Source organism: Trichechus manatus, unplaced genomic scaffold (genome assembly GCF_000243295.1).
Source record: "Trichechus manatus latirostris isolate Lorelei unplaced genomic scaffold, TriManLat1.0 scaffold00035, whole genome shotgun sequence".
NCBI classification, from domain to species: Eukaryota; Metazoa; Chordata; class Mammalia; order Sirenia; family Trichechidae; genus Trichechus; species Trichechus manatus.
In genome coordinates, this window is record NW_004443971.1 from 7,349,882 (window position 1) to 7,372,582 (window position 22,701).

Genomic DNA, 22,701 nt, shown 5'->3' on the forward strand with positions numbered 1-22,701 from the left:
GTTTCAAATCTGCTTCTCAGCCCTTCTATGACACCGTCCATTTCTGAAATCTTGTTGTTTATCTTTTGGATTTCTAATTGCTGTCTTTGTATAATTTCTAGTTGTGAATTTATTTTGGCATTTTGTTCCTGCATTATTTTCCTGAATTATTCCTATTTTTTGTCTGTATTTTCCATGCATTTGTCTGCTTTTTCCATGAATTTGTCTATTTTTTCCTCATTTTTGTCTGCTCTTTGCTTTGACTCTTGGATAATTCTAAATATTAGAGATTTGAATTCCCTATTGGTTAGTTCTAGTGCCTTTTCTTCTAGTGGAAAGTCATCTGGTGTTTTATTTTGGACACCTACTGGAACCATCCTGTCCTGGTTTTGTATATGTTTTGATATTGTCTGATGTCTTTATGCCATTCAGTAGTTATTTCTCTTGTTCATTGATTGTAGACTTGTTTGCTTCATCCTGCTTTGTTGTTTTATGTGGTTATGTTTGAGCAGGCGAGATGTGTGCTCTTTGTTGTTTGCTCGTCTCTGGGCACGATACTTTTCACCTCCTTCTCCAGTGGGCAGGGTCAGTCACTCAGGTTTGGTACAGCAGGGCAGGTCCAGCTGAAGGAGAGTTGCTGGGATGGATTGTTTGTGGCACATACCAGGGCTGACACTGCGGACTGGGAATCAGTGCAGGGAAGGTTCCACTAGGCTGTGCATGTGCTTCTTGGGAGTGTGATGTTCAGCCCACCGTGCAGGAACGCAGGAGGGAGGGGGGAGATTGTGATGTGTGGAGCTAAGATGGGTATGGGAAAGATGAGAGAGAGGAGAGAGGAACAGGAGCCAAAAATATACTCACAAACAAAAAAGAGTGCTCAGGGAGCTTGCTGTTGGAGTGGAGAGATGAGAGACTGATAAATGGGAAAAAACAAAAATGAAACAAAAAGAAAAAGGGTAAAAGAAAAAAATGAATAAATCAAGAGACTGCAAATGAAGAAAGACAAAAAGAGAGTAAGAGAGAGAAGAAAACAAAGTAAAGAAACAACAGCAACAACAACAACAACAAAAAAAAAACAAGAAAAAAGAAATGCCCCCAGTGATGTCACTGTGCATCTGCACAGAGTAAGGGAGTAGCTTCCAAGTCGCATGGTACTGCCTGGCTAGAAGGGGCTCTCAAGCCAAGAAAAAAAGAAGAAAACTAACAGACAAACAAATCAAAACAGAACAAATCACGCAAACAAACAAAAGGCCCCAGGGGTCCCACCAGGGTGGTGGCATGGGCCGGGAAGCAGTTTCACAGTCGAGTGGTGTTTCACAACCTTTCAGGAAGAAACAAAGATGGCACACGGAGCCAGGTATTTGAGAGAAAGGAGGGGGAGGTGGTGAGATGTAAGGAAGAAATCTAAAGAAGCGGAAGAAAGCAACACCAGCAGCCAACAAATGGCACGCAGGGAGCCGGCCAGTGTGGGCGGGTAGAATCCAAGCAACACCAGGGTGAGGCTGGTGCTTCCTGGCTAAGAGACTGTGGCCGCAGGAAGCTGAGGCCAAGTGGGGGTGAAGAAGTGTGGAGGGTGGGAAAGCGTATATCACTAGTTACCAAATGTTCTGTCTCCTGCTGGAAGGTCCATGAAGCTGCTTTCTTGTACTCCTTGTTCGCCGATCTCTTATAGGAGTCCAAGATTGCAGATCCGTGCTGCGGTAGCTGATAGGGGACCTCTGCATGTATCTCTCTGTTCTCTGTCAGTTTCTTATTCCATTCGATGTTTGACTGAGTTCTTTATCTCTTTATTTGCTGCTTAGGGTTGCAGGATTGACGTGTGACTCTGTTTGACTTAGTTTTTTGGATCTTTGCTGTGGAGGGATGGCGTGGTGCTTCTGAATATAGTGCCATGTTACCCGGAAGTCCCATTTTCCCCTTTTTGATCAGGATTCTTCTATGGAATCTTTGATCAAAATCTTCAATAATGGTAGCCAAGCACCATCCAGTTCTTTTCTCATGGTGAAGGAGGCAGTTGTTCATGGAGGCAATTAGCCACACATTCCATATCCTCATCCTATTCCTGACTCTCCTTCCTTTGTTGCTCTAAATGAATGGAGACAAATTGTTGTGCCTTGGATGGCTACTTGCAAGCTTTTAAGACACCAGGCACTACGCAGTGAATTAGGAGGTACAACAGAAGCAATAAACACGTTATTAGGCCAATTAACTGGGATGTCCCATGAAACATGACCTTATATCTCCAAACTAAGTAATCAAATCCCATGAGGTGTTTGGTTGTACTTAAGCAGCCTCAGCAGCTATTCTTTTTGTTGTTGTTGTTGTAAATATATCTATCACACAACTTCTGCAAATTCAACTTTTTACAGTTGTACAACTTATTGACAGCAATTACAATAATCGGTTGTGCAATCCTACCCTTAATGTGATTTTTCCATCACTGTTAACTCGTTTCGCCCGTCCCTCCCACCCTTGGTAACCACTAATAAACTTCAATCTCTATATATTTGCCTTTTCTTGTCTTTTTATATAAGTAAAGTCAAACAATATTTGTCGTTTTGCAGTTGGTTTATTTCGCTCAGCATAATGTCTTCAAGCTCCATTCATACTGTAGCGTGTATCAAAACTTCACGTCTCCTACTGGCTGAGTAGTATTCCATTGCATGTGTGTACCACATTTTGTTTATCTGTTCATCTGTTGATGGACATTTAGGTTGTTTCCACCTTTTGGCTATTGTGAATAGTGCTGCAATGAACATTGGTGTACAAGTTTCTTTTTAGTCTCTCTTTTTAAGTCTTTTCTTGATATACCTAGGAGTGGAATTGCTGGGTCATATGGTAGTTCTATTTTTAGTTTTTTTTAAAGAACCACTGCACTGCTTTCCACAACAGCTGTATCATTCAGCATTCCCAACAGCAATGGATAAGTGTTCCAATTTCTCCACATCCTCGCCAACATTTGTTATTTTCTTTTTTATCTTGGCCATCCTAGTGGGAGTGAAATGGTATCTCATTATGGTTTTGATTTACATCTCTCTAATGGCTAATGACGCTGAGCATCTTTTCCTGTGTTTGGTGGCCATTTGGATGTCCTCTTTGGTGAAATGTCTATTCAAATTCTTTGCTCATTTTATGATTGGGGTTTTTGTTGTCAAAATTTGAAATTTATATTTTGGTTATTAGATTCTTGTTGGATATATGGTTTCCAAAGATAGCCTCCTAGTCAGTGGCATGTCTTTTCACTTTTTTTGGTAAAATTTTTGATGAACAAAAGTTTTTAATTTTTAGGAGGTCCTATTTACTTATTTTGTATTTTTCTGTTTGTACTTTCATTATTAGATAATCCATCATTGAAAGCTAGGCCTGACAGTGTTTTTCTAAGAATTTTTTTTGGTTTTAGTTTGCATTTTGAATTTGTTTTTGTGTATGGTGTGAGGCATGGATCCTGTTTCATTTTTCTGCATGTGAAAATCCGATTTTCCTGGCACCATTTATTGAAGAGACTCTTCTTTCCCCATCAGATGGACTTATCAGTGTAGTCAAAATCAGTTGACCACAGATGTGTGGACTTATCTCTGGATTCTCAATTCCATTTCATTGGTCTATGTATCTATTGTTATATCAATGCCTGGCTGTTTTGATTACTGTAGCTGTATAGTATGTTTTAAAACCTGGAAATGTGAGTCCTCCTACTTTGTTCTTCTCTCTCAACATTGTTTTAGCTATTCAGGGCCTCTTGTCATTCCATATAAAGTTGAGGGTTGGTTTTTCTATTTCTGTAAAGAAGGCTGTTAGAATTTTGATTAGGATTGCGTTGAATCTATAGATCTCTTTGGATAGTATTGATGTCTTAACAGTATTAGGTCTTCCAATCCATGAACATGGAACATCTTTCCATTTATTTAAGTCTTCTTTAATCTCTTTCAGCAGTGTTTCATAGATTTCATTGCATAAATCTTTCTCATCCCTCATTAGATTTATTACTAGGTATGTATTCTCTTAGATGCTACTGTGAAAGGAATTATTTCCCTAATTTCCCATTCAGATTTTTCATGGCTACTTGTCATGGATTGAATTGTGTCCTCAAAAAATATGTGTATCAATTTGGCTACACCGTGATTGCCTGTATTGTGTGATTGTCCACCATTTTGTCATCTGATGTGATTTTCCTGTGTGTTGTAAATCCGATCTCTATGATGTCGATGAGATGGGATTAGTGGCAGTTATGTTAATGAGGCAGGACTCAGTCTACAAGATTTGACTGTGTCTTGAGCCATCTCTTTTGAGATATAAAAGGGAGAAGTGAGCAGAGAGATGTGGGGACCTCATACCACCAAGAAAGCAGCACCAGGAGCAGAGTGCATCCTTTAGACCCAGGTTTCCTGTATGGAGAACCTCCTAGACCAATGAAGATTGATGACAAGGACCTTCCCCCAGAGCTGACAGAGAGAGAAAGTGTTCCCCTGGAGCTGGCTCCCTGAATTTGGACTTCTAGCCTACTAAACTGTGAGACAATAAATTTCTCTTTGTTAAAGCCATCCACTTGTGGTATTTCTGTTATAGCAGCACTAGATAACTAACACACTGGTATATAGAAACCCAATTGATTTTTATTTGTTGACCTTGTACCTGCAACTTTGCTAAATTCCTCTATTAGCTCGAAGTTTTCTTGTGGACTCTTTGGGATTTTGTATGAATAGGATAATGTCATCCACCAATAGAGATAATTTTACTTCTTTTCAATCTAGATACTTTTTATTTCTTTTTCTTGTTTTATTGCTCTGGCTAGGACTTCTAATAAAATATTGAATACAAGCGGTGAGAGTGGGCACCCTTCTCTTGTTCCCAGTTTCAAAGGGAAAGCTCTCAGTCTTTCTCATTTAAATATACAGTTGGCTGTTGGCTTTTGGTATGTGCCATGAATCATACTGAGGAATTTCCCTTCTTTTCCAATCTTCTTTAGGGTTTTCATCAAGAAAGGTGTTAGACTTTATCGTATGCTCTTCCTGCATCCATAGAGATGACCATATAGTTCTTTTCCTTTGCTCTATTGATGCGGTGTAGTATGTTGATTGATTTTCTAATGTTGAATCGTCCTTGCATTCCTGGAATAAATCCCACTTGGTCGTGGTGTATGACTCTTAATATGCTGTTGGATTCTGTTCACTAGTATTTTGTTGAGGATTTTTACATCTATATTCATAAGAGATATTAGCCTGCAGTTATCTTTTATTGTGGTGTCTTTATCTGGTTTGAGTATGAGGGTTATGTTTGCTTGCTAGAATGAATTAGGAGCATTCTTTCCTTCTCTATCTTTCGGAAGAGTTTAAACAGTATTGGTGTCAATTCTTCTCTAAATGTTTGGTAGAATTCCTCAGTGAAGCCATCTGGCCCAGGGTTATTTATTTTTTTCTTTGGTGCTAAGTTTTTGATCACTGATTCAATTTCTTCACTTGTTATGAGTCTGTTGAGACTTTCTATTTCCTCTTGAGTCAGTTTGAGTAGGTTGTATACTTCTAAGAATTTCTCCATCTCATCTAGATTATCCAGTTTGTTGCCACCAGTTGTGTATAATATTCTGTCATAATTCTCTTTATTTCCATTGGGTCAGTGGTAATGTCCCCTCTTTCATTTTTTATTTTGGTTATTTGCATCTTTTCTCCTCTTTGTACACTTTTTTTAAAAATTAACTCAACAACAAAAATATGGGTCCCTGGTGGTGGAAACCATTAACATGCTCAGCTGCTGACCAAAAAGTTGGAGGTTTGAATCCACCCAGAGGCACTTAGAGCACCCAGAGGTGATCTACTTCTGTAAAAAATATCAGCCATTGAAAACCAAAACAAACAAAAAATGAAAAAGAACAACAGCAGCAATTATGTCTTATGAGATATATAACATATATAAGAGTAAAATATATGACAACAGTAGGAACAAGGCAGGAGGATATTACTAGAGTTAATCTACTTTAGGGTTTTTGCATCATTTGAAGTGGTAAAAGTACAATTTAAGTTATAATACATCGAGAATGCATATTGTAATCTCTAGGGTAAACCATTAAAAGAATAAGAAAATAAAGTACTAAAAAGATTTGGAGGTGGAAAAGAAAGAATAATAAAATACTTGATTAATTAAAAAAATGTGAGAAAGGAACAAAGAACATATGAAACAAAAGCAAATAAATAACAATGTGTTAGACTGTATCGGTAACCATATTAAATTAAAATGATCTAGGAGGCAGAGCATGATGGTGAAGTGAGTGGATGCTACCATTTACTACCCCAGCAACTAACCAACTGAATAATGAATGAAAACAAGCACAGACTGAGGTCTCTGAACCCCAGATGGCAGCTGAGGTGTTGGAGAGTTGAGGTGAGTCAAGAAACAAGGGAGCGGAGGCGCCGAGGTGGTACAGAAGCTGGGAGATCTTTGCCGCTAGCACCTGAGGAACTCAGCTCATCACAGCCATTTTGTGACGGGGATGGGCAACACCCTAACAAAGCACATAGGACAGGAGCTAAACTGAGGAAGTTGTAGCTCAATTTTTAAGGTGGCGCAGATTAGCTGTAGGAGTTCACAGGCCACGCACTTGGGAGGGGGTGAAGGGAGGCCAAGACACTGCAAGTGAGGGCTCGTGAGTCTCGCTGAGACCCAAGGCAGATAGGCTCTAGGACATAGACATAACTGAAAAGCTGCAGGACCCAGGCTTCAGCAAGGGTGAGAAAAAAATATATCAGACAGGCAACGCAGAGGTAAACAACAGACACCCTGCCTACAGTGGTATACCATGGGAGAGTTTGTACAGGGGAGCCCATGAGGGAAGGACATAAAGTGCTTTCCGCCTAGGGAAAGCCAAGCCCCACCACTAACGTCCGCGTATATGGCCAGTGAAAACCCCCCAGGCATGTGCCTTGAGCTGCAGAGCCTAAACTGTCCCAAACTTCTTGTAGAAGGGTGAAGGAGACCAACCCCAGGATTACACTGAGGGCTACAGCCAAAACCTCAGAAGACAGAGGGAGTCTAACACACCAGCAAAGTAAGCCAGCTCAGGGTGAATCAGCCAGAATAAGCAGCCATAGACTTAACCCGTTGCCGTCAAGTCAATGCTGACTCATAGCAATCCTATAGGACAGAGTAGAACTGCCCCATAGGGTTTCCAAGGAGCACCTGGCAGATTCGAAATGCTGACACTACCACCAGGGTTTCCCCCATAGACTTAATCACCCAGAAAAAAACCTCAAACAGAATGCCTGACTCAGCCGTGAAAAAATCTAAGGACAAGAGTGCCCTCTACTGGTTCTTAGGAGAAGATTAAAAACACCAAACAAAACCTACTGCCATTGAGTCGATTCTGACTCATAGCAACCCTGCAGAAGATATTGTTGTTATTGTTGTTAGGTGCCATCAAGTCAGTTCCAACTCATAGAGACCCTATAGGACAGAGTAGAACTGCCCTATAGGGTTTCCAAAGAGCAACTGGTGGATTTGAACTGCCGACCTTTTGGTTAGCAGCCGTGGCTCTTAAAGCTAAATCTAACAAGTACAATTCCCTTGAAAATCAGAAAACTTAGAATTAAAAATATATAAATAAAAAGACATTAAAATGTCCCACATTCAACAAAAAAATATTAAAATATACAAAACCACAAGAGAAGAAGGACCAATCAAAAGGAAAACATGAAGAAGAGGAAATTTCCACTATGGAGGCCAGACTAACACAAAGAATTGATAATTTTCAAGTATGGTGCTAAATATGTTTAAAGAAAGCAAAAGGCACACAGAAAGCAAACTAGTGGACATTAGGAAACACACAGAGGAACAAAATGAGAGACTCAACAGGGAAATTGAAGACATAAAAAAAAAGCCAAAGAGAACTACTGAAACTGAAGAATAAAGCAACTGAATTAGAAACACTCAACAACAGAGTCAAATAAACAGAAAACAGAATAAATGAACTAGAAGACAAAATAACTGAATTATTTAAGTCTCTAGAGAAACAAGAGAAAAGAACAAAGGTGAACAAACCAAAAGGGAATATGGGATTCAATTAAGAAATCTAACATTAGAATTATTGGAATCCCAGAGCACCATGACAACAATCAATGCACAGAGATGATTTTCCAAGAGATAAGTAGACAGAATTTCCCAGATCTGAACAGGAAACCAAACCTGCAGATATGGGAAGCTACATGAACCCAATTAGAAGAGACACAAAAAGATCAGGTACATGCCATATCCTAATAAAATTATTGAAAACCAAAGACAAGGAGAGAATTCTGAAAGCAGCAAGAGAAAAACGCAATATAACATACCAAAGGGCTTTCATAAGAATTAGTGTGGATTTCTCCCCAGAAACTCTAGAGACCAGAAGACAATGGGGTGACATATCTAAAATACTGGACTAAAGCAACTGCCAACCAAGAATTCTTTAGCTCGCAAAGTTGTCTTTCAAAAACAAGGGGGTAATCAAGATATTCCCAAACAAACAGAAGCTCTGGGAATTTGCCACTACCAGACCAGTTCTGCAAGTATTACTCAAGAGTACTCCAAATAGAAAGGCAAGAGCATTAAATAAATACTCATATCTATACACAGGAAAACAATAAACAAAAAATAAGAGAGCGAGATCTCCAAAAAGCACAACAACACAGGCAATCATAAGGACCAAGCCTATGATATTTTCAGGGAATAAACTCAATAATTAAGCCCCGCAAACAGTACAACATCAAATTTGTAAGAAATAAGTACAAAGTAAACTTATCGAATATATGTTGTATATTGATGTTAATGGAGACATGCCATCAGAAATGGGGGAGGGAGGAGCATATCAAGAATAGATTTATTCTGTTCAGGTTATATGTTAACTGTTGTTCGTATGTTAAACATTGTTGCAACCGTAAGTTGTGTAATGTAATATATGTGGGAACCACTAAGAAATCACTAAGAAGAAAACATCAGAAGAAAAGAAGGAAGATAGCAAAATGGCTCATCAAAAGAAAGCATCTAAATACAAACAAAAATAGAAAAATTAGAATAAAAGAACAAAGAAGATATGAAAAGAGTAAAAAAAAAAAAGCAAAATGAATGAGGTATACACTTTGTTTTCAGTAATAACCTTAAACATAGGCCTAAACACCCCACGTAAAAAGTAGAGAGTGGTAGAATGGGTAAAAACACACGATCCATCCTTTTGCTATCTACAAGAAATACACGTTAGACATAAGGGCACAAACAGACTGAAAATAAAAGGATGGAGAAAAATATTCCATGCAACCAGTAAACAAAAAAGAGCAGGGGTGGCTTTACTGACATCAGATAAAATAGTGTACTTTTACACAAATAATGCACACCTTCTGGGTTTGTTTGCTGGCAGCGTCCTCCCACCAAGAGGTATTTTCATAGGCGCTACTCTGCCAAATTTTCTTTTTTTTACATGTTGCTGTGAAGAAAATTTAGCATAGCATGCTAAATTGATTTATTCCAAGAACGTAAAATTGTAATTCAAAGCCAGTTTGCCTTTTAAAAATCAAAGTAATTTACTACATTAAAAAAAATGGAGAAACAGATATGATCATTTCAATATATGTAGCCAAAGTGCTTTATAAATTTCAACATGCGTTAATGATAAAAATACTTAGCAATTCAGGATATAAGAAAACTTCCCTAATCTGGGGGGGCGGGGGGGTGGGGCGCAGGGACAGGAAAGCCTACAGCAAACGCTAGACTTAATGGTGAACTATTTCAATTTTCCACTTTGAGATGGAGAACCCCCACCAGTTCTACCCCCACCACTGTTTGGCGTTATACTGTTGGTCCTAGCCAGTGTAATAAAGCAAGGGAAAAAAAGTTATAATTGTGCGGTGGTTTTGTATACTGTCAACCTGGTTAAGTTGAAACTAAGTTTCCCAGACTTACTTCCCTGTATAGTTCTGGGTTAAGAGTTGGAACAAGAGAAATTAGTATGAGATTTGAGAGGCAGAAGTTAAAACAGCAGCCATTCCATTCTGAAGGTTGTCATTGTTAGAGGTGACAAGGGACAGACACAGAGATGCTGCCAGTTCCAGTTTGTCCTTACTTTCTTTCTCTCTGTATCCCGCTATCCTTCTTAACTGCTGGTTCTGCTCAGCAACGGTGATCCCAGCCCACCCCCAGATGCTTCACTGTGAACTCACGGAAGTAGTATCCACCAAGAGCCAATAACCTTCTTCACTGTTTTCAGATTAGGGAAATTTTCTTATATCCTGAATTGCTAAGTATTTTTGTCATTAATGCATGTTCAAGCTTATTAATATCTACAACTAGCCCTCTTCACAGTTCTTCTCCAGTAGTCACATGTGCCTAGTTTCCTGAAAGCTCAGACTCATTCCTGCCTGTGCCAAGGTGGGCTATTTAGTGACTTTTCTCTGATCTTTTTAGACCAGCTCCTCCGATAATTGGGTAAGATCTAATTCTTATAATAAATCTTTTATTTCATAATATTGATAGTATTTCTGTTTCCTTGATTGGACCAAAATTTATTCCAGGGTAACAGAACCTTAAAGATGGGAATTTGGGATTGGTTCTGTAATGTGATTAGATTAAGGGCATTCTTGTTAATGCTTCCAGTGAGCAAGGGCACACAAATAGTGCATACAATGACAAAAGAGTTACCCAAATTCTCACCTGTAGGTACCTGTAATCAATAGAAGCAAGACACCTGTAATCAATAGTGACAAAATAGTTACTGCCATAGAACATTTTAGGAAGGTGTATAATGGGCTGGTCCCTTCCTTCAAAGTATACTGGAGAATTTAGAGAGAAAAAAAAGGTGAATTCAGGATTTTAAATTCCTGTTTAATATCTGGATCTGAAACCTTCTATATCGGTCCTAAAATAAACACATCCTGTAGCCACAGGGCCAAGATTTCTTAAAAACAAATCCAATGCAAATTGGATTCACAACCTCAAAGGATCTCTTATGTTAAAGTTTGGACATTGATTGTGAAGAAGTGGGACCCTGACAATAGGAATGGAGACATATGGACAGATTCTAATGAAGCAGGATGCCTTCAACCCTGAAATTCTGCTGAACCTCCTGTACTAACAGATAAACAGCCCTTCTTTTCCTGTCTGTGGAGATAAGCCTCCACTTGCCTGAAGAGACTATAATGCCCTCCCCTGAAGTAGTTGCCCTGAAAGGGTTGTTAGAGAAAATACAGGATGCCCAGTTAAATTTGAATATCAGATAAACAATAGAAAATGTCTTAGTATAAGTGTGTCCCAAATATTGCATGGCAGATATTTACACTAAAAAAATTACTTGTTGCTTATCCGAACTTCAAATTTAACTAGGCATCCTGTATATTTATTTGCTAAATCTTACAACACTACTTGCAGGTATTTGTTACTCTGGGATAAATTAGGACCAATAACTCAGGATCTACCCTCACCATCTCTAAAGTCTTTTAACTAGACTCAAGTCCTGGCAGGCCCTGGGGTGGGGTGGGATGGGGTAAAAATTATGCCTGTGAGGATATGAAAGACACACCAAAAGGACTGAGATTCTGGATTCAATGTGTTAGCTTGAGCTAATCGGAGAGGCTCAAACAGTATGCTTAGTTGGTTGACTGAAACCTGCATATGAAGGTGGCCTACAGGGAATGAGGTTGAAATGCCAGAACTTCCTTAGTGTACTGCAGAGGAAGAAATACTGTAACTTAGGGAGGTTGGAATGCTAGAGTAGATTTATCATGGAAGGCCTGCTCACCCACTTCCTGACTATGTCCACTGGCAGGGTGTTTGAAGATAGAACCTTCACCCAGGGCTCTGAGGAATACATTCAAGAAGGGAGTTTTGTCATCCTTGAGGATTCTGTGATGGCTCTTCTCTGTAGGCCATGGATGGCCCTGGGAGTTGCTGCCATTGAAGTGGACCCCCTGAATTCAATGAGGATGATGTGATCTCAGGGTGGTAGGGGACAAGTGGGAGCGCTTAATCACCAGAGACAAGATGAATTATCATAATGGATAGCAGAGCTGAGGTGACAATCAGAATGGTTTGACTGCAGAGATCTTTGACGTTGGCTAATTGATTAGGGAGTCTCTAAAACTGAAGAAGACGAGTAGCTGACTAAAGTTTTGCTTAATTTATTTGAAAATAAATCAAGGCCTAGGTCTGAAGAAAAGACGTAGGTCTAGTAAAGAAGTCTGACTTGAATTCCTGTAAAAAACCATCATGGTCAATCAACCAGTCCTCAGATTTGAACAGACTCATAGCTCCTTGAGCGAACGGGAAATCAGATCTTTGTGAGGAAGAACGCTGTAACATAGACTTCCCTAAAGGGACTTGTAACCATTTATCAGTGTTTGGGTATGAAAAGGTTACAGAACTAGTAATAGAGGTCAAAATATAGATATAATTATAGATGTTTTCTACAGCTTAATGAGATTTTGCCAAATATGCTGTTTTGTCATCTCATTTTTTCACATAAAATATATGGAATAAATATCCTTACACATTATTAAGTGCTTCTCTACTATCTTTTTTTTTTTTTTTTTTATGGCCGAATAACATTCCAGTGTAAAGATATACTTCTAAGTCTGCATGGCTATTTTATGTTTTTGTAGGAAATTCTTTACGATCATTTTTAACATGTCTCATTCCTTCTAGTGGATTATTTCCAAACCATAGTTTGAAACATGTAATACCTTTAGACTACTTTAAACTTTTTACTATTAAAAGAATGATACAATGAAAACTTTATAGTGAACTCCTTGCAAAAATCTGTGTTTATTTCCAAAGTATAAATTCCAAGATGTGGCTCAAAAAGTCTGCCCATTTTTTGAGGCTTATAGGCCACAGTGCCTTCCAGGAGGGTCTGTTGTATACTTCACTTTGACCAGCGGTTCATGAGGGTGCTGATTCCTCTGCGCCTTCACTAAGGATAGATAGTATCACTTCTGAAAATCTTTACTAAGTTGTCAAGCAGAATAATAATTGTACTGGGGATGGTAGAACCAACACAGTTGCATGTCAATTGAAATGAGAATGAGGTTTGGAGGATTTTATGAATTAAGTTTCCAGATCCAGAGAAGCTACGTCCCAGGATAAGAAATAACTTAAGGAAACAACTTTCTGAAACACCATAGGTATATTTGAGAACATTACAGCTGTCTTCAGCTATCTGAAGGAAGAAATGCAGAAAAGGAATTTGATTAAGATTTTTGTAATTCCAGGGGGAAATAGGATCTATTGGTAAAGGTAATTGGAAGGAAGATTTCAACTCACGCTCACAAATAGGTGCCTCCTTCTCCCAGGTGATAGTCTTGCCCGAGATGATGCATGTATTAGAGGAGTGACCAATGAGTCGGAACCTAGAAGTAAAGAATAATGAAAGATTACTTTCTAAGAGCGTTGTTAATCTCCCATTTAAATTGCTACTTCTAAGAGATCACAGTCTTGGAGAATTCAGAAGGACAATTTCTACTTGGCAAAGTCGTATCACTTCCTCAAATTTCATATACTTTTTTAGGCTTTTTGAGTTTCTTCTTCATGCTTTCTTGACTAGATGAGATCTTTCTTCTTTATTACGTTAAGGCACATTTTTATATCATTCTAAAGTATATCATAGTTGTATGTATAAATGTGTGTATGTTGTATGTATGTGTGTATATTCCCTTTATAGGTATTTTATGCCTTGCAAGTATTAATGTATGAATAAATGTCCAAAGCAATCCAAGCTGATCAAAAACAGTTAAACACTTATTTCATACTTAAAATGTTAAATGCAACAATTCTCAATTAGATGAGGTCTTTCTTTATTACCTTAAGGTACATTTTTATATCATTCCAGGGTAAATAATAGTCATTTCACACAAGTTTCATTTTTTAAGGTATTACAAGCTTCTTGATTGCAGGGAAGTTGTCATGTATGTGTGTGTATTATGTGTGTGTTGTATGTATCTGTTGCATGTGTACACACACAAACTTCAAAGTATGCAGTAAAAGTTGGAACAATTCATGACATTTATTTTTACTTCAACTGAGATTCTGCTGTGATGGAGTGCTGGGCTGAACTAGTTACAAGAACTGGTGTAGAGCAGGGCCAATCTTGACACTACTCCAAGTTAAGAGGAATAAAGTAATGTCAGATAATAGTCATGTGTTTACTGGTGCAGCTGAGAACTTTGTCTTATGAATATGTAAGAAAATATGGCACCACAATGCTTTACTCAAACAGCAAGATAGTGGCAAATAGAGATCAAATGAGTAGTGAGGTAACAGTAGATGTTTTTGAAGAAACTTGAAGTACTGTTATGTTGTAGTAGTGATTGTGTTGTAATTACTAACGACTTTAATATTGTTTTCAGTTTCTAAAAAACAGTATGTTGTTGTTGGGTGGCATTGAGTCGATTCTGACTCATAGTGGCAGAGTAGAACTGCCCTATAGGGTTTTCTTGCCTGTAATGTTTATGGAAGCAGATCGCCAGGTCTTTCTCCCGCAGAGGTGCTGGGTGGGTTTGAACCACCAACCCTTTAGTTATCAGCCGAGCACTTAACCATTGTGCCACCAGGGCTCCTTCCTCTAGTATACCACCCAAAATTAAAATATCCTAAATTGTGCTGGAACACGCATACAGACAAACAGGGAACTAACCGAGTAAAGAAAGGCTACAGTCTTTCCACTATAGGTGTACCTCCTTCTGCCTGTTTGCCTTAGGAGCAAAGGATCATGGAGAGCCCTCTGGCTTTTGATATTATAGAAGGTATTTCTTAAAGTGCTGTTTGTGATTTTCTAATCATGGTTGGGATAAAAATGGTGAGGCAAGTTTCAACCTGAGTTAGCAATTTTTCTCCCTAGACTATTGTTTTATATTTTAGTAATGAACACATCATGAATCAAAAGATATCTTTGTATTCACTGGACAAGGGGACCCAGTTAGAAGAATGCTTTAATTTATTAAACTTGTATCCCAAAGTTGAATAAAGTAATTGAACAAATAATGGTTAGATATCTTTTCTGCCAGGATGTTTAGAAGGAACAAAGGCAAAGAGGTAAGACCCATGCTACTTAATTGTAACTGCTTTGGGGTAGAGGAACCAGAAATTATTACATCCATTTACACAGTTGAAGTCTTTACATCCCACCCTATCTTTCTGTGTTTCCTGGAGAAGAGAGGTTGTTGAGTCGTATAGCTAAGCCACACTACAGGAAAGGCCATGACCATTTCCTTAAAAGCAACCACATACAGCTTGGGGTAAACATGTCTAGACATTTGAGAATCTTGTACCCACAGCCAAAGGTGTGATAGTGGGGCCTTGGGATATTAGTACCATTTACTTTTTTCTTTTTCTTTTTTGTCTATACACCTTGGGTCATGTGGATAGATTAGGAAAAAATGGAAAAAAAAACCTGAATTATTTGTTAGCTCAGAGATGTCTTTTGTAGGAAGCCTATCCCCTTAGAAATTTAATAACTTTTTTATATTGTTTTTTATTTTGAGATAATTGTAGATTCACATGAAATTGTAGAAAAGAATACAGAATTCCTGTGAACTCTTTACTTATTTTCTCCAATAGTAACATCTTATAAAACTGTAGTACAATATGACAATCAGGATATTGACATTGATACAATCTACTGATTTGTTCAGAGTTCCTTGGTTTTCCTTGTATCCATTTGTGTGTGTATGTTTGTATTTAATTCTATGCCATTATGTCACCTGTGTAGGTTTGTATATCCATCACCGCAGTAAGAACCAGAACAGCTCTTTTTCTTTTTTAAATGCCTATGGATACCCAGTTGTGTCAGTATCATTTGTTTTCCTCCAGGGAACTGTTTTTGCACCTTTGTCAAAAGTCAGTGGGCATATTAATGTGGGCCAATTTCTGGGTTCTCTATTCCATTGATCTATTCTTATGCAAATACCACACTGTATTGATTATTGTAGCTATATGCTAAGACTTAATATTGGGTAGAATGATTGCTCCCACTGTATTCTTCTTTTTCAAGTCAGTTTTCATTATTTCAGGGCTTGTCCTTTTCACATATACTTTAGAATAAGCTTGTCTCTATCTACAAAATAACCTTGGTAGGATTTTGATAGGATTTTTCAGTTTGATTCCATTATGATTGGAGAACACACTCTGTATGATTTCAGTTCTTTTAAATTTGCTGAGGTTTGTTTTATGACCCAGGATATAGTTTATCTTGGTGAATGTTCCATGGGCACTTGAAAAGAATGTGTCTTCTCCTGTTGTTGGGTGAATGTTCTGTAAATATCAATTAAATTCTGTTTGTTGATGGTGTTGTTCACTTCTTCGATATCTTTGTTAGTTTTCTATCTAGTAGTTCTGTCAGTTGCTGAGAGTGGAGTGTTCAAGTCTCCAATAATAAGTTTGGATCTATTTCTTTTTTCAGCTCTATTAGGTTTTGTTTCATGTATTTTGAAGCTCTGTTGTTTGGTGCATATACACTTAGGTTAGCTATGTCTTCTTGGAGGAGTCCCTGGGTGGTGCAAATAGTTAAGCACTCGACTACTAGCCAAAAGGTTGGTAGTTAACCTGCCTTGGGAGACAAGCCTGGTGATCTGCTTCCAAAGGGTCACAACCTTGAAAACCCTATGAAGCAATTCTACTCTGCACATGTGGAGACACCATGAGTCAGAATCGACTCGACAGCAGCTAGCAACAACAAAAATGTCTTCTTGGTGGATTGAACCTTTTATCATTATATAATATCTTTGTCCCTAGTCATTTGATTTGCTTCGTTGTCTACTTTATCTGATATTAATATAGACACACCTGCTTTTAAAAAATGAATGTAACATTAACACCTTTTCTATCCTTTTACTTTCAGCCTACCTATTCCACTGTGTTTGAAGTGAATTTCTTGTAGACAGCATATAATTGAGTCATGTCTTTTATCTACTTTGCCAGTCTGTCTTTTAATTGGTGTATTTAGACCATTTACATTTAAGGAATTACTCACATGTTAGGGCTTAAGTCTTACACTTTATTTTCTGTTTTTCTTTATCATTCTTCTGTTTCTCTTTTCTTGCTTTCCTATGGATTATTTGAACTTTTTAAGGATTTTGTCTGTTTTAGTTAAACTATTTTTGAGTATATTGCTTTGTATACTTTTCTTCGTGGTTGGTCTAGGTATTACACTATACATATATAATTTACTTATGTTTACCATTGCTAACGGTGTTTTACCTTTGATATTGGGATTGATGTTTTACACTCTTGAGTCAATTGTTAAAAACTTTACCTCCATTCAGGTCTGTTTACCTGCCTCAGTTTTTAAATATAATGGTCTTAGTAATTCTTCAAAATACAATTAACACCACAACTGATGTTGTTACAATTTTTGCTTCAAACTATCAAATGTGATTTAAGAAACTCATGAGGAGAAGGGTAGTCATTACCCCTAATTTTACCCATTCTGTTGTTTTTCTTTCCTTTCTGAAGTTCCAAGCCTTCTTCTGTTATCATTTCCTTTCTGTTTGGAGAGCTTCCTTTAGCCATTCCTTAAGGATAGGTGTGCTAGTGACAAATTCTATTAGTTTTCCTTCATCTGGGAATGTTTTTATTTCCCCTTCATTCCTGAAGGATGTATCCTTTCTCTCTTGTAGTTTTAAAGATTTTTTTCTTTAACTTTAGTTTTCAGAAGTTTAATTATATTATATGTTGATGCAGATTTCTTTGGGTTTACCCTATCTGGGCAGCTTCTTGAAGTTTATGTCTTTCACCAGATTTGGGAAGTTCTCAGCCATTACCTTTTGAATATTTTATTCAGCCTCATATCTTTTTCCTTTCCGTCTGGGATGTTGATGATACAAATGTTAGATCCTTTGTTACTGTCCCATAGCTCCCTGAGGCGCTGTTCATTATTTTTTTCAGTCTATTTTCTCTATTTCTCTCTGTTATTCAAATTAAATAAATTTGATTTATCCTCAAGTTCACAGATTCTGACTTCTGTCATCTCCACTCTACTATTGAGCCCATCCAGTGAGTTTTCTATTTTGTGTATTGTATTTTTCTATAATTTCTTTTTTTTTTCTTTAATATAACTTCTGTTTCTTTGCTGAAGTTTTCCAAGTTTTATTTTATTATTTGTTTCAAGGGAATTTATAATTACTTGTTGAAGCAATTTTATAATAGCCACTTTGAAACCTTTGTTAGATAGCCCAACATCTAATTTATCCTGGTATTGGCATCAGTTGGTTGTCTTTTCTCATTCAGGTTGTGATTTTCCTGGTCCTTGGTATGACAAATCATATTCAGTTGTATCCTGAACATTTTGGATATGATGTTAGGAGAGTCTTGAGCCTATTTAAGTCTTCTATTTTAGCAGGCAGTCACCCTGTTAAGGTTTAACGTATAGGTTTTGGTATACTTTTGTGGGCTGTAGTCCTAATGACAATTTAGATTTCTGAGCCCTTGCAATGCCATTATGGTCTGTTTAGTTCTTGTGGCTCTGCATGAGCTCCCACTGTATTCCTGCTGATGCCACTTATGGGGGTGGAAGGTGCTTTCCCGGGTTGCCTGGTATCACTAGGTGGGTGATGGAGAATGCTAAACCCTCAGGATAGAGAGTGCTTTCCCTGGTACTGGTAGGCTTTCCACGTTATCTCTCTGCCTGTGCTACTAGGGAAGGGGAGTGCCTATTTGGGCTGCTTCTTCCCCTGGGTGGAGGATGAGGAGATGTAGGTCAGGGAGGCTCTCTCCTACTAGTTGAAGGGTAGGGCCTGGTTCACCTTCTACCTATAGGTGGATGGCTCTCTGCTGTGGTGCAGGCCAGGAGACACCATCCCTATGTCACCTTCTGTTGCTGGTGGAGGACCAGGACACTGGGCCTGCTGGTACTTTTGGTGTGGGTGGAGGGTCCCACCTGCTGCTGTCTTAGAATCTGGGCCTCTTCACCCAGGCTTTGCTGACACTGCAGTTGTAGGCAGATCAGTCCCACCACTGATACCTGGTGTAGGGTGTGGGATGGATCTCCTCCCCTCTCTATGACTGTTGGTAGTTCTGGGTTGCAGGGATCTCCAGTACCTAGTCTAGAATATATGGGAGATGTTCAAACTAACAGGGAGCTCACCAAGTTGTCATTCTTTTAAGTTCCAAGTTCCCTAGCCGGTCTGCTTTCTTCTTCCCACCTTTCAGAGTTCTTTTATGATTGCATGTTGAATTATTTCCAGGGTATTTAGTTATATGTAAAAGGGAGGAGCAGAGAAAAGTGAGTCTACCCATCTTGGAAGTTCTAGAAATAACTTTTTAACAGCTGATTATAAAAGTTAATACACAGTCACTGTAGAAAAATGAAAGGTACAGAAAATTCCGGTAACGCGGAAAAAAAAATTGTATATAACTCTACCTTACAAAAATTAGCATAGTTAGTGGTTTAAATTAGTGCTTCTCAAAAGTTTAATTTGCATAAAGACCAACTGGAGATTTTGTTAAAATGCAGATTCTGATTCACCGAGTCTGAAGATTCTGCATTTCTAACAAGTTCCCCAGAGTTGCTTTATATATGTGTGTGTGTATACATACATGTATATATACATACGTATATACAAATATATATATATATACGTATATATACTTGATGGCACCTAACAGCAACAACAACGACAAATATATATATATGTTTGTTGTTTTTGTTAGGTTCCATCAAGTTGATTCCGACTCATAGTGACCTTATGTACGACAGAACAAAACACTGCCTGGTCTTTCGCCATCCTCACAATTGTTGCTATGCTTGAGCCCATTGTTGCAGCCACTGTGTCAGTCCATCTCGTTGAGGGTCTTCCTCTCTTTTGCTGACCCTCTGCTTTTTTTTTTTTTTTTTGTCCCTCCTGATAACATGTCCAAAATTATGTGAGAGGAAGTGTCACCATCCTCACTTCTAAGGAGCATTCTGCCTGTACTTTTTCGAGGACAGATTTGTTCGTGTGTGTGTGTGTGTATGTGTGTGTGTGTGTGTGTGTGTGTGTGTGTATACCACAATAAAAAATAATACCATTACAATTGCATAAAAAATTAAGTACCTAAGAATGAATATATTAAAAAGATACTCCAAACTTCTATGGAGAAAATTATGAACTTCTATTGAGAGTGATGCAAGAAGACCTAAATAAATGGATTGTTCATCTTTTGGAAGACTCACTATTATAATGCTATAAATTCTCTGCAAATTCATGCAGAGTTTTAATGAAATCCTGATAAAAATTTGTACGGGCGTACAACAGGCCATTGATTATCAGGAAATCAATGTAGTGTGTTATGAATCGGCATAGTGGATTATGAGCAGCATACAAAATGGAATACAATTAAAACAAAAAATATGAATGTGTTTCATGTAGTAAAAGTATTGTTTTCTGACACATTTATAACTTTTTAAAATTGAGATATAATTTCCATACCATATAATTCATCCTTTTAAAGTATGCAATTCAATGGTTTTTAGTATATTCACAAGGTGGTCAACCATTACCACTATCTAATTCCAGAACATTTTCATCAATCCAAAAAGAAAACTTGTATTCATTAATAGTCACTCCCTATTTCTCCCTCCCCCAACCCCCAGCCCCTGGCAACCGTATACTTTCTGTCTCTATGTTTTTATCTATTGTAGATATTTTATAATGGAATCATACAATATCTGACCTTTTGTGTCTGGCTTCTTCCACTTGGCACAATGCTTTCAAGGTTCATCCATGTTGTACCACGTATCAGTCCTTCATTCCTTTTTATGGCTGAGTAATATTCCATTGTATGGATATACCATTTTGCTTATCCATTCATCCTATGATGGATATTTAGGTTGTTTTTACTTTTTGGCTATTATGAGTAATGCTGCTACGAACATTCACGTACAAGGTTTAGTGTGGACGTATGTTTTCAATCCAGGAATGGAATTGCTAGGTCGTATGATAACACTATGTTTTAACTTTTTGAGGAACTGTCAGACTGTTCTGAAGTGGCCACTAGCAACATATGAAGGTTCTAATTTAGTCACAGCCTTGCCAATACACTTGTTATTGTTTATCTTTTAGATTATAGCCATCCTAATGGGTGTGAAGTGGTTTCTCACTGTGGTTTTGAGTTGCATTTCCCTAATGACTAGTGATATTAAGCATCTTTTCATGTTCTTATTGGCCATTTGTATATTTTCTTTGGAGAAATGTCTATTCATTTCCTTTGCCCATTTAAAAAATTGGGTTATTTGTCTTTTTATTGTTGAGTTGTAAGAGCACTTTATGTATTCTGAATACTAGATCCTTATCGGATCTGTGATTTCACATACTTCTTCCTATTCTTGATAATGCCTTTAAAGCAGGTTTTAAATCTGATGAAGTTCCAATTTACATAAATTTTCCTTGGTTACTGTGCTTTTGAAACAATTACCTAAGCCAAGTTCTTGAAGATTTACACCTGTTTTCTTCTAAGAGTTTTATAGTTTTAGCTATTACATTTATGTGTTTGATCCATTTTGAGTTAATTTTCATATATGGTGAGAGGCAGGAGTCATACTTCATTCTTTTGCATGTGTCCATTCAGTTGTCCCAGGACTACTTGTTGAAAAGACTAGTCTTTCCCACTGAATTGTCTTGGCACTCTTATTAAAAATCAATTGACCATAAATACACAGGATTATTTCTGAATTTTCAAGTCTATTCCACTGATCTATGTGTCTGTCCTTATGCCACAAACACATACTCTTGAATACTGTAGATGTATAGTAAGTTTTGAGATCAAGTTCTTCTTTTCAAAATTCTTTTGGCTATGTGGGTGCCTTAATTTTTCATATGAACTTCAGTATTGGCTTGTCAATTTCTGCAAAGGTTGCTGGAATTTTTGTAGGGATTGTGTTAAATATGTAGATCATATTTAATACTTGAGGAGTATTGCCATCTTAACAATATTAAATCTTCCAATCCATAACCACAGAATGTCTTTCCATTTATTTAGGTCTCCTTTAATTTTGTTTTAATGATGTTTTGTAGCTGACTGTGTACAAGCCTTGCACATCTTTGGTTAAATTTATTCCTAAGTACAGTCATACATCACTTAACGTCCATGATATGCTCTGTGAAATAGGATGTTATGTGATTTGGACATTGTATGGACACCATATTATATTCAGGCAGTCCCCAGATAATGAACAAGTTCCGTTCCTAAGTCTGTCTTTACATCGAATTTGTACGTAAGTCAGAACAGTTAGGTACGGTTCATATCTAACTAGTTAGTCAAGTGTTTGTCTTAGTATATAGCATATAGTGTGCCTTTTTATACATAAAAAACACTAAAGAAACGTTTCCAGATACAGAAAAACATCTTTAACATAATGCAGTAGTAATAATAATAATTAAAAAACTTTTTTCATTGTACTTTAGATGAAGGTTTACAGAACAAATAGTTTCTCATTAAACAGTTAGTACACATATTGTTTTATGATATTGGTTAACAACCCCACGACATGTCAACACTCTCCCTTCTCAACCTGGGTTCCCTATTACCAGCTTTCCTGTCCCTTCCTGCCTTGTAGTCCTTGTCCCTGGGCAGTTGTGCCCCATTTGTCTCGTTTTGTTTTATGGGGCTGCCTAATTTTTGGCTGAAGGGTGAACCTCAGGAGTGACTTCATTACTGAGCTAAGGGTGTCAGGGGGCCATACTCTTGGGGTTTCTCCAGTCTCTGTCAGGCCATTAAGTCTGGTCTTTTTTTGTGAGTTAGAATTTT

The 22,701-nt window shown here is 37.7% G+C and overlaps 1 protein-coding gene across 1 annotated transcript in view; it reads right to left on the reverse strand.

Annotated features, from left to right (window-relative positions):
• CR2 (complement C3d receptor 2) overlaps positions 1–22,701 on the reverse strand; it is a 175,896-nt gene that overhangs the window by 67,991 nt on the left and 85,204 nt on the right. Inside the window, exon 23 of the mRNA XM_023730256.1 lies at positions 13,246–13,331. Within this exon, the coding sequence (XP_023586024.1) occupies positions 13,246–13,331 (86 nt within the window). The remainder of the gene's footprint in view (positions 1–13,245; positions 13,332–22,701) is intronic.